Source organism: Folsomia candida, unplaced genomic scaffold, assembly GCF_002217175.1.
Source record: "Folsomia candida strain VU population unplaced genomic scaffold, ASM221717v1 Fcan01_Sc003, whole genome shotgun sequence".
In the NCBI taxonomy this organism is placed as follows: Eukaryota; Metazoa; Arthropoda; class Collembola; order Entomobryomorpha; family Isotomidae; genus Folsomia; species Folsomia candida.
This window is the reverse complement of record NW_019091195.1, coordinates 5,011,539-5,028,559: the sequence shown is the minus strand read 5'-3', so window position 1 is coordinate 5,028,559 and position 17,021 is coordinate 5,011,539. Positions and strand designations below refer to the sequence as shown.

General features: G+C 36.0%; 1 protein-coding gene across 1 annotated transcript; it reads left to right on the top strand.

Annotated features, from left to right (window-relative positions):
* The first annotated feature begins 8,327 nt into the window (after nucleotides 1–8,327).
* Nucleotides 8,328–15,477, top strand: LOC110845938. The gene is made up of 3 exons (XM_022092498.2): nucleotides 8,328–8,997; nucleotides 13,401–13,736; nucleotides 13,909–15,477. Exons 1-3 carry the CDS (start codon nucleotides 8,908–8,910, stop codon nucleotides 15,145–15,147), a joined length of 1,665 nt encoding a protein of 554 aa, XP_021948190.1. The 5' UTR covers nucleotides 8,328–8,907; the 3' UTR covers nucleotides 15,148–15,477.
* The last annotated feature ends 1,544 nt before the right edge of the window (nucleotides 15,478–17,021 follow it).

Genomic DNA, 17,021 nt, shown 5'->3' with positions numbered 1-17,021 from the left:
GTAATTTATAAAACAACAGAATGAATACCATCCTTTTGCATTAGCTAGTTTTAAGTTTAAGTCACACATGCACGTGTATCTTAAGGCAATGACGACGATGTAACTGAAAACTGAAAAACTTTTCAGTGCAAGTCTCACTTTTCCTTTTCAACTTCAAATGAGGCGAAATAAGTACACATGCAATGTGTACTTACCAACTGTCTTGCGACGTAGGTTTGAAAACAGATTAGGTAATGCCAGTGACAGTGTTCCGTTAAATGCAAAAATTTTATTTCGTGCACACGAAGCACAAAATGCTGAACCAAAATTGTATGCCAATTTAATAATAGTAAATTGTAATTCCTCCAATATTTTTAAATGTTAATGTGATAATGGTGATTTTGATGGTTTATATGTTGCTAGTATTACGCAAACAATATTTTCAAAATATGAAAATATGTTAAATAACACTTTAATCATGTGAAATTTATTCTGGAACACTGTCCAGTGAATTGGCCGCACGTACAATGGCCCAACATCATTGACAATATAATTGGAAACGGTTCTATCAATTCGCTTACAAAAATATTGCATTTAATGGTGACATCCAACTTTTATTATTGGAGACACGTGGTATATGTACTTTTTATCGTGAAATAAGTGCATTGTCACATTTGACACAACAATAATTTTTTTTACTAACATTCAATACAAGTGAAAAATAAATAACATAGTGTTTGAGAACATTACGATTGAAACCTCAGAATATCCAACAGACAGACCAGGCTGGTCTGTCTGTCATCCTGGTCCAGGATGCTTTTCATAACGACATGTTCCCTTCTAAATATTACACTATGAATTTTGTGAGAATTATAGAGTGACTAATGCAAAAAGCAATAGGTCAAACCAAGTAATATTAACTAAACTGCAGAATGTATATCATATCATACAGATGAAATATGTAACCATAATTGTTTTTACAGAACCATGATCCATGAGTTGTGAGCTGGCCGGTTATTTATTTAAATTATGTCTCAAAATTATTGGCGTCTGATGCTCAGTTGACATGTTACACGTAACGTATGTATGTACGTTAACGTATATCTATGTGTGATAATTTTAATGCATAATTTGGTATCAAAAGAACAAGTTGTAAATAAGTACATGACAAATCTATTCGACATAAAATCATAAAATGCTGATATTCCAATGCAATCTAATTATCTGTCTGAAACCTTGAAAACGTACAACAACTGAAACAACATGTTCAATGTCCATCATTTTAGACATGTGGCATGCAACAATTAACGGGTTTTTGCGACTGTTCAAGTGTCATGTTTTTTATGTACATATATGTAGCTTTAAGCAATCTAATGTTTAAGCATACATACAGTTCCTGTCATCACTGACGTTGACATTTTTATAAATTTTTTAATAAAATCAAATTATACCCAAATGTTCACTGGAAAAATGTGGCTAAACCATAATTTGATTCCTCATTGCTTCGGACAGATTGCAACCTGCACAGGTTTGAAATTGCTGTCTAATATTACACGTTAAGTGTGAAAGAATGAAAAATGATTACGAAGGTTCACCCGACGTAATAATAATGATTATTGTGGTCAAATCAAAGGCCGCACTAGAAATTAGGGAGAGCCAAGCAACCAAATTATAAGGTGGAAAATCTTGAAATCATCGCATTTACTAACGACTTGACTATAGGCGTTTTCACCAGGTCTCAATATTTCAAGTCTAAAAACAGGCAAATATTAAAAATGTAGTAAAAACAGTTGAAGCACTGTCTAATGTTATTACGAGATTAACCGTAAATTTCAATGGCAAGGTTGATAAAATCTGCAAAATTAGCCATGAATCTGATCTTACATGTATTAGTAAATGTGTGTGTATGATGAACTTCAAATGCAGTAACTTACTTCAGGTACTTACCGATGAACAATGTCCTTCTCTAGATGATGATGTAAACTTATGCATTTCGCATTTACTAAACACAATTCGCTACATAACCAGTAATGTTCACTGCCCTACAAATTTTTCAGGTCTCGCAAGTTCATAATTACTTTATCGGATTTTCCAAAAAATGAAACCATGTGGAACTAAATTCATCCGTAGCCAAAACACACGCTTGGTCAATAGAAATGTTGAATATGCTTGAATGGAAATTAGGAAAGGTGTGAAGTTTACATTAATTGACAGCTTTAACGTCTCAGCTCAACTGCTCACAATTCATAAACTCACCTTTCAAGCTTACTCAACAAATTGGTGACTGACGTTTTTGTTAGAATCGTGAACATGTTCGAATAATTCGTGTGGCGCGTGGGTTTGAGAGGCCAATTCATTCAGCGAACCATCATTATGCATGCCAAGAGTCCGAAAAGTTCTATGAAAAACTTGTTCATTTTAATTGCACTCTGCTTAAAACAGCAGACGCTAATTATATATTTCAGACTTTCAAAAGGAGCTTTAGAATTGTCATTTCTTAGCATTTCAGGTCCGATTCCAAGTTTCCAGTTCGTTAGCTCGTCATAAAAACCAGATTTTGTCATCTTCCTCATTTTACTCTTGCCTGTAGTACACAAATTGTACATACATACGTGTTGCAATATTTCAAAATAATTCATGCCATTCGGTTTCATCACGCCATCTTTAATTAGATTGTATGCCAGCAGCAAGTTTTCATATTTCTAAAGATCAAAGGCCCAAGAGCCAATGGGCCCATAAAAGTAAATGTGAAATAAATGAGGATGAAGCGTGAAAAGAGACTGACTGACCATTTGAACATCAAGGTTACTGTTACCGACTACTCGGATACAGATAGATGAAGAGGACATCCTCAACATGCGTACTGGGTAATGTTGCACACTAGGAAATAAATAAATAAAGAGCTTGACGGAATTTGACATGGGTTTCATAAAACCAGAAGTCAAATATTTGCCACAGTTTCATTATTGTCTATGACAGTTCCCACAACATTAGTTTCGAATTGTACAGCCTTTTCCTTTGGCTGTAGTGTAGCCCATTTCTACCGTTAACCTCCAAACCTTGTAATCACGCTGTCCAACTATAAGCTCGTAATTACACGCGCTGCTATTTTTTTTATTTTTTAGTCAATGCAACTTGCTGCTCCTAGTGCCCATTTGCACGGACGACCTCTTATGCGACTAGACATTAAATTAACAGGGCCCAACTGAAATGTTTTGAATTTGAAGCATTGATAATATGCATATACAATATTTTAGATGTGATTTTATCGACATTTTTAGTAACGCACATTGAGATAACAAGTTCAATAATTCGAAAATAGATGCAAGCATAGGTTTCTGTAATATATTGACGACTTTACTAGTGTGATCACATCTAGTTCAACAAGGTATAAATCACATGAAACCTCGTCGCTTATTCATTTTTATACGTGTCTGGCTTGTTTAATTAGGAATGTTTGCTTAACTTAATTTGCATAATTTACTGAGTTGTTAATAAATATTACATGCAATGAAAACTTGCTCAAAAATATAATTTTTGGCATATGAACACAAAAAGGTAATGTTTAATTAATACGATACATTAATCTATTGTGTGGCTTAAAGAGTGGACTGGTTTGCAAAAATTAGAAATTCCGAGCTGACTATCCCACAAGACAAGAAAATTGCAAGTCTGATAATTGTCTTATGATTATGTACATAGTATGTACCTAGTTTGCGTCAACCGAGTATGCATTATGATATGATTGCCTCTTTGTACTCTCAGTCTTGTAGGAATTCAGGATTATACTAGGCATTTACATATTTGCAAGGAAAACAAAACTTAAAAGTTTCAATAAGTCGAGACGATTAAATAACAACACTAGTTGGTCAATACTAAGGTGTTGCTGGTCATTTAATAGCGCTAAATGTTATCCATATTTCAAGATTTAGTAGCAAACCTGTGTGCAAATATTAAGCGATCTATGTACGGCAGGATTGACCTAGCCCATTCCATTTTCATATCCAATAAATACACATACATATGTATGTACGTAAGCTCCATCTTGTTCCTTCACCCCTCCAAAGACATCTAATTTATGCCATAAGATATCTAATTTATTCTCCACAAGAATTATGGGAAGGTTGATTCGCAAAGTTTGGACATCAACTAGCTTGCAAAACTACTTACCATCACAATATGTAAATATTTCGCTGTTCCCTTCCTGCATTGTGTATCCCTTGTTTAGATGAAAGACAATTATTGTACCTGCATCATTTGCCCACCATTAATTGACTCTCGTAAAGTGCAGATATTACTTATCAGAGCATTTTGCAAAGTTCGGCTATGTGCAAAGATTTTGCAAGTAAATACGGTGGATTTTCTCGACGTCCTAATGCCGTCACCCACACTAGTGATTTGCATACAAATCTTCTTATTTTTGTTACGGTTATGGTAATCACCATGTGAAGGTCGTGACTCTTGCTTAACTATTTTCATTGTTGAAAACTTAATTCTGTAACCACAAGAAAGACGAACCCCGTTCTTTGTTTGGAACATGATAATTCCTTCTAATTTGCGCATTGTTTCAAAGCTAGCTTTTGAAATTAACCTAGAAATTAATTAGAGATTTGTTGTGCTTAATTGTTCAGTGGGCGAGCTTATTTTACTTGCTTTAATAAATATGTATGTAAGTCGGTCAAAGGTGATAAGTTTTAACTGCTCACTTACATATTTAGTAAGTGAAACAGTTGCCAAGATTGACAAATATGGAATTTTCATGTTTAGGCATCATAAATTATTCTCGATGCATTGTTTCCAATTACATTTAATCAAAAATATTAACGCATTGCATTGAACTAGTAACTTTTCTCTCTACTATCAGAATCTTAACGTTGGTGCAATTAGGATGTTGAACTTGGGCAATAATATAATGATATATACTAACACAGATATTACACGCTGCTTGTGTTTCTGATTAAAAATATTCCCACCGTTCTAATAAATATTCTCAAGTGTCGAAAGCACACTGAATTGTCAAGCATTCGAGATAGTCATAAATATATAACGATGTTTCACCTGGTAGAATATTATTTCGTCACCGTGTGAGTTAATTTTTCAGTTTTCCACATAATGGCTCTTTTTACGACAATGCAAAGGACTACGGATTGCCAGCAAATGGCGTCGACATCCTCACACGACGTTGATTGTGGTTGTCTTTCAATAATTCATGGCACAGTTGCAGCTGAGACAACGTGACCAAGATATTTAACATATCTAGCGGTTTATTTCCTGTGCCATTAGATAAATTAGACTTTGTGGGGGTGATCCTAAACTTCATAAAGTTTTACGTAATTGACAATTTATATGCAAAGTTGAGAGGCGAAAACAAATAAAGGGATGATCCGAAAAATAGCCTCTGTTGGTTTTAATGGCAAGAACATGTGTGGTCAAAGACAAAGCAATTTACAAGAAAATTGTATATATTTCATTTGGAAGCATGATGATGAACAACGTTACGCGGAGAGAATTCTAAAATCTGCTCTAATCAATGAAATTAAAAACTTTAAAGTCTTTTGGATAACCAGTGGATTACAGAATCCGATATATTTCTATTCAGCGTAGTAATGTCTCAATCTCAAATTCGGAACCACTTTCTCCAGGGAAAGCGTAAACCTTTCAGTATTTTGAGTACGATTTTATGCACGTATGTCAACAACTGATTCCACGAGTTAGCAAATTGAAATCACTTGTTGAAAGTTAAATGCAGATATTTGGATTCAACAAATATTTTTCATATGTATCAACTCGTCAAATGAAGATTGGTTAGCCTAATGAAAACGCGTCAATGGTTTAATTAAATTTAAATTGAAGACACCGAAAAGCGGATATCACGAATACAAGCACCGTAGGGAGTGGCAATTAATTAAACTTTTTAAGCCGGATTAGCTCACGGGGGTTGCACCAATTGTGTTTTGTCAACTGTGTACAGATATTCCACAAGTGCATATGTGTACATACATAAGTATGCACATTGTTCAGCGTACAAGTTCGCAAATACGAAAAATATTCTCATGGTCATGCTTATGAAATTACCCAGCTTATCGTCAAGTAATCTTATTTCACCTTGGCGTCTCTTTAGCTCCCTTACAATGATGTGCATATGTACATTTGCACTTGTGAAAAAGCACGTTTGACGCTACTCTATCAATTCATGCGTAAAACCTCATTCCGGTTAAATTAAAATTAAAGTTGTGCCAGTTTGTTTAAGATTAACCCAGGATGGATAAAACAATAAAATGCATTAATAAGCAGCACTACGATAATATTATCTTGATCAAACAAGTTCAAGTGAAGGCGTAGTTGGGATTTTCTGGATTTTAGATTTTATTAGCTAGCTTTTTCCTCCTTTGCCTGCCCTCTCATCTTCCTTTTCAAAACGTGGTCTGAATATTATTATTAGTCTCGTCGTTCTGAGGATGAGAGTTATCTCGAGTCAAGTTGTAGCTCGTGAGAATAATATGATTTCGTTTTATGGCAATTCGCTCCAGTCGAGTCGCTCTATCAGCCCTGAGTTCTGCTTTGTAATTAATTTTAATTAAACTGCATAAATCAAATCTTTACAAAAATTCAGTAAACAATTTTGTTTTATAATGGAATCTCTAAAAGTCTTTGAACTAAGTGTAGGCAACAATTTTAAATGCAAAATAATCATTCCTAATTATTATTTACACAATTTACGCCACAAAATACCATAATGACAGGTTAAGCATAAGCAAAAATGTTAATGAGACTCAGGATGAGCATTTCATTCTGGTAGCCAGCGAAGTACCCCTCCCAGTTCAATGATGAAAATCTAATCGCACTAATTTAACATGATTTGCATTTACTTTCTGACTGTTAAACCGATTTTTGACCCAAAGCTTTTGTAGCTAATTACTACAAATTCATCTCTCTAGCTAAGATTTTACTTCTGCCAAAAAAGACTAGCAGATGCTCGTTAGATCCTTTTGTAAAATCCATGTTGAAAAGCAATGATTAAATTCAGTTTTTTAACCATCAAAATACTTTGCTGCGTTTGAAATTTTGTACGCAACTTTGGAGGTCCGTCCAGCAGATGTTTTACCTACATAAATATTTATTTATTTTTTCGCCTTTATCAAGCAGATACGAAAAAACGAGTGGACAGTGTTGTCGCCGAGTAAATAAGTCATTAACTTCACAATGTGGTTCTATCATCTTAGTAATTGCACAATTCTACAAATTCGTTCATTTGAATTCTACCAACAAGCTAAATATTTTATAAATTGCTACTGTCAAAAACAATTTGGCCACCAGCAATGATTTCGTTGCTCTTGTGGAGATGTTGTGACGATGGACTACGATGAGATTGCACATTTTATGCGTTATTATGCATAAAAATAAAAATTCTTTCCTCGTATTACTTTGAATTTTTGGAATTTCCACTATGCAGACTAACTAACAACTGGACTGATGTTTTCTATCCCCCAAAAATGTAAAACCTGTTTAATGTAAATATGACGCTGAATGAATATTAATTAATTTTCAAACAGTTTATATCTTTCTTAACATCCTCCACTTCACCCTTGTTAAGAAAGTTATAAATTAAATCCTTAATAGAACCATTATGTAACACATTAATCAATGCCCCACAGCAGGAATTTTGAGTCAAAATGGAGTCTTCAAAATTCTTGGTCTGAAAATGACACTGGATTTCCCAGTACTTGATACAATAAGTTATAACTTGAACAGTAGCATATTTTTATGTTTTCATATTTTATGTAATAGCATTTCTTCTTTATAAAATGGTTTTGGTTGTAAACAGCTCATGGACCCAACCCTACAGGTTATATCCACCCCAACGGGACATACATACATAGTACACTCTCAACTGTATACAATTAGTGCAACAATTTATAATTCTTTTTGCCTGCACAAAGTCACGTTTCAAGCCAGTAAACGATGAAAATAGATATTTCAGATGAACAGTGAACCACAGGCATGCAAAACCGTGTCGTAAAATAATATGCCATTCGCAAAAATAAGCACGAGTTGAACCAGCACCTAAAGCTCCCCACTGAGTTTGTCTCACCTCACAATCAACAATTCAACACTTTTATTCTGAAAGAGACGGTTTGACATGAGCCCAGATTTGTGGCAGCATTATTCCGATTTCAGCCTGTATTTGTTTATCACAGGGAAACTGAGAAATCCGAGTTTTGTTCATGTAAGCAGAAAGAACTTCTAATGTTTGAGCAACAGGTTTATTTACTGTGATTGCATAGTGAGATCAAGTCTTGCCAGCATCCACCCAACAAACCAGGGATATTTTGCGACTATGTGGTCTGCCTTCACTTGCCTTTGCTGATGTCGAGGAGAGACAAGTGAGGAGTGAGATCGGCGAGTGTCTTAATTTGCCCAGGTACAAATTTCTCACATTTCTCACCTCCACCACAACAATAACACAATGCCACGATCATATCATTAAGCCTTTCCTCACTAATTCCAAGTTGTGCTATTTACCACGAGAACCAGACCAGTATCAAGTCGTTCAACATTATTATTTTCTACAAGTTGTATTGTGGTTGTGCGACGAGGACGACTCAAAAGACCAGAATTAGTCGGTGCAGTGACTAGTGTGAATTATAAATGTCACGAAAGATTGCACGTCTATTTCTTCAATTCAAGTTTAAATTGGTGTAAAATAATTTGTGGGTGGGTCGACAGCACCTGGTTTTTTTCTAACAATAGCACGATAAATTATATTTCGGATTGTTCAAGAAATTTTAACCTCAACCAACAGTTGTACTAATTTTGGCGTGGTGTGATTACCAATAATAAGTGCTTCTCCCCTGTAGTACATCCATAGTACATAATCTAATGGGTTGATTGTGAATATTTGACCGTTTTCGTGGATAATAACGACAAATGCATGGATCAAGAGGACAAAACCGGGCGGCAGCGAGTAAGCAAACTTATGGACAAAGTTTGCTGCTAAGTGTCGCGTGCCCAGATATTGTAAGAAAATTTTATAAACTTATTGCCGTCCATGACCAAAGACTATACATTTTTTTGTGTAATAGCACTTAAAGTAAATTAGAAAATCTTTCATAAAGTTGTACGCGTGTGAAATACTCGTAGAGTTTGCAATCTACATGATTTTATAAAGGGTTCAAATGGGGTGCAAAATTAGGTGTTCGTTCACGTCCATTACTCGATATTACTTTAGCTAAAGTCAAAAGGTCACAACTTGTCTGTTATTTTCAAAAATCAATCGTGATTACATTTTTCATTACGTGTAATCATAAATCCCGTGCGCCAAAGATTTATTGAGACACGGCTCAGAGATCACGTTTCCTTCTCAAATCTCATCCAGGATCTGGCAATTATTTTGTTTTTGTTATGGAACAACAGTAATTATTATTAGCACCTCTTTTGAGCTTCAACATTCTTATTGCATCTTCTAGTTCGCAAGTTTTGTACGATTCTCTGAAAAATGAATGTGATTGGTCTTTTGATAATACATATTTATTAAGCAGAGGGATTCTGTGCGAGTCGCTCTTTCTTTCCCATCCTTCCAGCATCCACCATACATGCGTTTACCTATAAATCATGTGTAATCGCGTAAAACACAGGCATCAGACATTCCAACCCTAGCCGTAAAACCCAGCAGGTTGTGACGCCTTATACTCTTGATACAATCAATTTCTGTCTACTTTACCATTTTTCAATAATGCTAATCAGCCATGTTTGCTGAATACATTTATTTTTTCTTAATTTTTGAGCTTGCACAAATTCAACAAAGGTGGACGTGTGGGGCCACTCTCTTTAATCAAATACAATTCTGTTAAACACTTTGACACCAACCACACACTACTTTTGCACCCTCCCTGCATTCTTAATCAGACATTATTTATCGGCAATGGTGATCTTCTGCCGGAGAGAAAATTCTTTGCACCTGAGTTGCATCCCCAAATTTTAGTTAAGAGTTAAATAATATTTTGCGCTAATAGGCGTGGAAAAATCATTGTAGAATGGTAATTAAATTTATTCAGCCCAATGAGCAAAATTATAAAATTTATTTATTGTGAGCGTCACAGGTGTGTAAATTTGCATTGGACGGACCTAAACATTTATAACAGACAGCAAGAATTAGAACGAGCTGTTAAATATTTTTTCTATCTGCTCAAGCATTTTATGAGTAGAATTAATGTTCCGAAGAGGTTTGTCGTTGTCAGTTGTGCGTACGTAGATATGCGAGTGCATACAACACAGATAAAAATAACCATTCCATTTAAACTGTCATTTTATTTTTTATCGCACCTAAATTTTCTTGTTGAATAGAGAATAACATTTATAGCATTCAAATAATTACAACAGATTACAAGAGTCGGTCATCGGTTAACACATGAGCTATATAGCAAGTTATGCAGTAAAACCGCTATTTTTTCTGCAGGACGCAACATACTTATTTTTATTATGTGACATAGAAGTTGCGAAAAAACACAAAGTTTGTTAAAAATAAATTATTTTGGAAAACTCCCTGTGATCGCTATGAAGCTCGTGGGATGTGGCAAAAACTAAAAATTACACAGAATATTGAGTTCTCCACCTTAAATTGCGTATAAAACTAAATTTCTGAGATTGTCACATTTGACCTCATCAGTCGTTGCAGATCCAAATAATTGTGTTTTCTGGAAAACTCTTCCTATAACGTCTAAAACATGTTTTCTTCTTGTCATACAAATGTAGCGTGTACGATAAAAATTGTTGAAAATTAATTAGTGTTGAAAATGGCGCCTGGTCGAAAATTTGTACAAATTCCATCCTAGAACCTCAGGAAAGCTCTGGTTCGTAGATATCGGCTGAATAATATTGTAGCTGGAGTATTTCGGCATAATTGTAATTACAGTTTATCATGCATCATGCATCTAATTCAAAGAATCCGAATTTCGGACCTGACAAAACAGCTTTTACAAAATATCTTGAAAATGGTTCGAAATATCCAAATCTCATATCTCTGTAGGTCAAACGGTTTCGCTGTACGAGCGACCGACATTTCCCATAAGCTTGCATAATAACATACTATGTTCCGCACATAGCACAATTCTGCCCCGATATTAGAGCTTAATATGGCAAAACTATAAAAATAAATATCAATGTGGGGCAATGGCAAACATATGAATCCAACGCCAGTAGTAACTTCTGCATACGTAATAACTCACTTCCTTCGCATTCCCACATGTCAAATAAAAATACGAGAAATTGAATGTGAAGGTACGTGGTTCTTCCATTTGTACATACATGATAAATACACACCATACCTTTGAGTAGGTGGTAGATATGTAGGTGCTGCTGCAGAAATAAATTGCAGGAAAACGGATAAGAAAAAACTGGGGCAAGAAGACAATGTTACACAAATCCACAATTCTGCAAGGCATAGTATACATATTATATAGTGCAGGTAATTTACACTGTACAATAATTCCAATTTCTCAAATTCTCATTATTACACCACAACAGTCGTAAGAAAAGGATTCGTACAAAATATCTCGGCAGAAGATAACGTAAAAACGTGGCACAAGTGTCTGGTCGTGGGTTCCTTGCTGGCTCTTCTTCTTCTTGTTAACTTAATTCATTTGCCATTTCCTCACTCCTATTGTGTCTCCCATTCTTGTGGTGGTGTAACCATGTTATTCCACTTGTGCAATGCATTTCCCCGGATTTGACAAGCCACTTTTTCCTAGTTTACCGTAAACAGCAGAAGAAAAACAGAAACCGAGTCGTTCTTAAATGAAGGTAGTCGCAGACAAAGTCAATTCATCCTTCGTCTTCTTCACAATCACTGACGACGACCAAGTTCGAAGTATCCAGTTACGCTTTGGTCAAATCATCAGCCACATGCAATCGTCCTATACAACAGACATATGTATGTACGCAATTTGCAAACCAGCGAACAATGCGATGATCCAAAAGTGTGAATAGGTGGTGGGAGTAGCAGTTGGAAGGACGGAACGGGTGACGAGAAGAATTATACAAAATTGCGGATGAGGAATGAGAAACGGTCTCAAACAATGAAACGACAGTTTCAATTCTTTCCAAAGAAGAAGAAAAAATAAAGGAAAGAATGACGAAATGGGTTAAACTTGTCTGCGTAGAAATGTAAAAGAATTCACAAAAAAGGTGCTCGTCGCAGTCATAAAAGAGGAGAAAATTCCAGAACTTGTACAAGACACGTAACTTTTAACATGTGGCTATGTACATGACCATTTTTTCGTTTCATTTGAAATATTCGGTGACGGACGGACGGACGTATGTATGTACATAATTCCTGAGGCTGTTCTTCCAAAATGTGGCATTTTGTTAGGATGTGGTTGGATTCAATGTTTCTTGGCATTTTATAACGAGTTCAATCGCAGTTGCTTTGTCGTAACTTGGGCGGAGTACTTTTAATGAGATTATATACATCTCTGCACTGACGAGGAGAGCTGAATCCTTTACTTTTTCACACTTTTCCTCATGCCGACTGACTTTCTTTTCGTTACATGTTCGTTATTATTTAATGATTGGTTGTACGGCAGACAAGTTTTGATGGAGTAACATGAGCAAAATAATTACTGCTAATGCAATTTAATGAGATGTTTCGAGTCTTAAATGTTGTCATGATCTGGTTTTGATGTTTTATATAAAGCGCGAGGCAAAATGAGACTTGCCCGTGTCGCAGGGAGTATTAACATTGAAATTGTACACAGTAGAACATGGTAATCACCTGCATCGCATCTACTTGTCTTGTCAGGTGTCAAAAGGTCAAGTCCGGCATGATTGATTGTGGTTTACGATTTCCCAGACCACCAAATGATTTACCCTGTAGATATACTTTTGTAAAAAAGCAACCTGATTATTGCGAGTCAAAATATGTCGCTTTGTTTTGTGGTCATCTGCTTCTTTGTGGCAACTCGTCTTTAAAACCTTTGGCTGCTAAAAAAATTAAGAAATGCAATCTTTTCAAATACAAATAATTTCTTGGGTTATACAATCTCGAATCTCAATCCGTTATCTTATGTATGTGAGTCAACTTTTGCTTTATCATCATTTATCATTGGTGCATATACGCTACTACACACATACAAAATCTTCTCTCATGCCATTAAACTTGGCTTTAGTATTTGACAAAAAGTGGTATTTTAGAGATTCCAAAGACTACCGCTTCAGTGCCAATTCAATTTAATAGATTGAATTTTTTGCTCTCGCTAATAAAGCAGTTCATCTTTTATTTCATGTCACAACACTGTCGTCGTCTCCATACAACGGAACTAATAGACCTTATCTCTCGAATATAACTCGAAATAAAGAATTGATGATGATTATTACGATGATGATGACGGTGGCTCTAATTTATTTTGCTTGTTAATCTTACACAGGATACTGCTGCTCCATACGCTTATTCCAATGAATCCTTCCTGCCACTTCCTTCCCATCAACCAGCCTCGTCCCACAGGAAACCACCACCCACCAGCAGCAGAAGCAATTCACCTTTTTCTGCCCAACCAACAAAACCGATAAGGGAATTCTCAAGGTCTTGGAAGGAAATTGGAGGAGGACGAGGACCAAGACCGCGATGTGTCGACGAAGAGTCTCTCTTTTCCCTCAACTTCCCTTCGTCACATCATGGTCGAAGCCATAAGGGGTCAGGAAATCGAACAACTTCAAGCCCAACTCCACCAGGTCGTAGAAAATTCATCTACCGATGCTTCCAGGTGCGTGTGAGAATTAGTACCCTAATTATATTTACAAAAAGTAATTGAAAACTGTTGGCTCATCAGGAATTCAGAAATATTAATATTATTAAAACAGGTTTTTCATGATGGGCGATAATGAAATATTGACATTTAAATTTGGTAATTGATTCCGTTCTTTTGAATATTTCAGATTTTCAGCATCCTCATCGTAGGAATTAGTGTGTATGCTCTAGTCGAAAATATCAAGTACCTCATCCGCACTTATGACGGAGATGTGGACGAGTTGTCTCAGGGAATTGGCAACCGCTTTGTAAATATTAATGAGGAGTTGCAGTCCTGGGTGGTGATTAAAAGAGAATCCGACCTTTTTTCAACGACTAGTTCGGATAACAACCCCAAATCAACAACTGTTCAAAGTGTAGAGATGCCGAAATCTTTTGAAAAATTTGTACTAAATATTAATAGCATCCCATTCGACATCAATAACGACTCTGTATGTAAATCAACGCCAGAAAATCATCCTCATCTTGGCGGAGATGATGCTGGGATTTATTTTATGATAATTATCCACTCTGCTCCTGCTCATTTTGAAGCTCGTCAAGCCATTAGAACCACCTGGGGTTCGTTGAAGTCTCTCAAAAACGTGGCCTTTAAACTGGTCTTCCTAATGGGCAAGACGAGCCAAGAAGACGAGGAAGCTGGTCTCGTGGAGAGCTCAATACTTCGTGAGAGCCAAATCTTTGGAGATATTGTAACCGGGTCCTTTATCGACTCGTATAAGAACTTAACTTACAAACATCTTTTGGGCTACAAATGGGCCGTCAGCTTTTGTCCCGACTCGGCCTTTATTCTTAAAGCTGATGATGACGCTTTCATTGACATTTTCCAACTCTTTGACTTCATCTCCAGAACGTATGGGATCAAACCCATGCCAGGAACATTGATCTGCAATGTTTTCCCAGAAGGTTCGAAACCTGTTCGAGCTTCCGACACTCAGGGTAAAAAATGGACTGTAGACCTGTCAGAGTATCCCTTCTCCATGTATCCAAAGTATTGTGGGGGACTAGCTTATCTAATTACCCCAGATGTCGTGAAAAGAATTTTGGACTTGAGTGACAAGGTAAAATTTCTGTGGATCGATGATGTCTTCGTGCTTGGCATACTCAGGGAGCTGGCAGGCGTGGAACCATTCTATCTCAATCTCCGATACTCGTACGAACCAGACCGGTATCGAAAATGGCTGCTCAATTACAAGGAGAACAATGGATCCGATCATTCGACCACAACAAGCGACATCAATGATTTTCACAATAATCTTCGCTCGTCCAAACTCCCATTCATGATTACACATGTTGAGAGGGGTCCAAAATTTTCAGAAGAAATGAACCAATTGTGGCGGAAGACAAAACAAGCTTGGGGCAGACAATAATATTCGGAACTGAAATAATGTACAACTAAAAATGTGATTTCTATTTTGATAAAATTACCTAAAATAAATATTCCCACGACAATCTGCTTCGGTTTTCTACATGACTGACTACTGAGGATTCTCATCTGCTCTTTTTTTTGCGAATAAGTGTGTGATCGTGATGCGCTAAGAAGATGAAGTCTTCCCAATGTGCTTGCGTGTCAAATTTAACAAATTTTTATTTTATGATTCTTATAAAAGTACAAGAGGGATGTGATTAGCACCTTGTTAGTAAATAGTTAAGTAGTATTTTATTGTTCTCCATTGATTAAAGAGTCATTACCAAGAGCAGAATCTGTTTTATTGCTTTTCATACGCAAGTACAGTTGGACGAGGTGCGATGAGGTGTAATTAAAATGAAAATGCATGGAATTTGTCGTGTCAGGCCAGAAAAAAGACGTGTTAATGACGTTTGTTTTTTGCTATGATACTTTCAAGTAACATATTGAGACATGCGAAATAACATATTACAACATGGACACAAGATGACCGGTCCGTGTTTCAGTTGTGCCATCATCATGGCACAGTTTTAAATAACATGTTTATCATTCGGATGCCTCAATTGTCATTTGTACAGTACACATAGGTACGCACTAATTACACGTCTCTGGCATTCACCCTCCTTATTTCAACGAGTGTTTCTGACATAACAAATGTCAATTCACCAACACTCTAAACCTGAAAACACTCACGATTCCACATTATAAAAGTGTGCAAAGAAAACACTTGAGACACAATCAGAAGTTTGTGGATTATGTATGACGCAACGTGACTCACACACTGCCAATGCAGGATATCTTAGGATTTGCACACAAAGTACTCACGCTGAAATGTTATGCCGTCAAATAAAGAAAAATAAATGACAACGAGTGAGAAAATAGTGAAACAATGCAAACATAGAATGGAACCGTTATTGGGAACTCTACTTTTTCCTTATTTATTTAACACGGCTCTTCTCAATTACACGGACATGCAATCAGCTATGACCAATAATGCGTGCTCTTCTTAACAAATGGGACGCATTGAGATGCAAAATATTTTGACAACACTGCTCCTCAAAGACATACACAAGGCTGATTTTGCAAATCATTCCCAGTGATTCCCAAGTGCCATTCAAGAATGCTTTCTTTATTAACGATGACTGATACATCTTTTAATGGGGGAATGTGTACGGTATACAGTAAATATATCTTTAACATTCAAATCAACCGATTTTTGAGCAGTTGTATTAATTCCAATCAAACCAAATCCTTTTGCAAACCTCTATTTTTATTGAACATTGACTCTCTGCAATAAGCAAGAAGGATAATGTTATGATGGCATATTGCACATTTAAGGGTATGCACAGCACATATTCATGTATGTGGCGTGGGGGCAATGGCAGTTGTGCTGTTTTGACGTGGAATATAATAATATAGATATATGAGAGTCGTAAAAGTAAAAATAACGCAGGCATAAATAAATAGGCGAGTTCAATTGGTGGAACATTGTGGAGGCAGATGCGTGAGATACCGAAAAGCTGAGAGAGAAAAAATCATTCAATTGCGAATAAACGGAATTGGATGTCTCAATTATAATGGCTATTAAAGGGTTTAAAGAACTTCCCGTTAGCATTGTCCGATTTTGCTATTGAGATAAGAAGGTATCATTTCATCTCTCGATGCATTCCTCCTGCTTTATTCTAATTTTAACTCGTCCATGAGATCAATAATACAGTTGGTTGGCAAACAATTGCATAAATAAAGTTCAAATTCATAAACCAATATATTCGACACATGCATAAAATTATATTTCTTTTTGCGGATATTACATGAAGTAAAATAATTTCACAATCT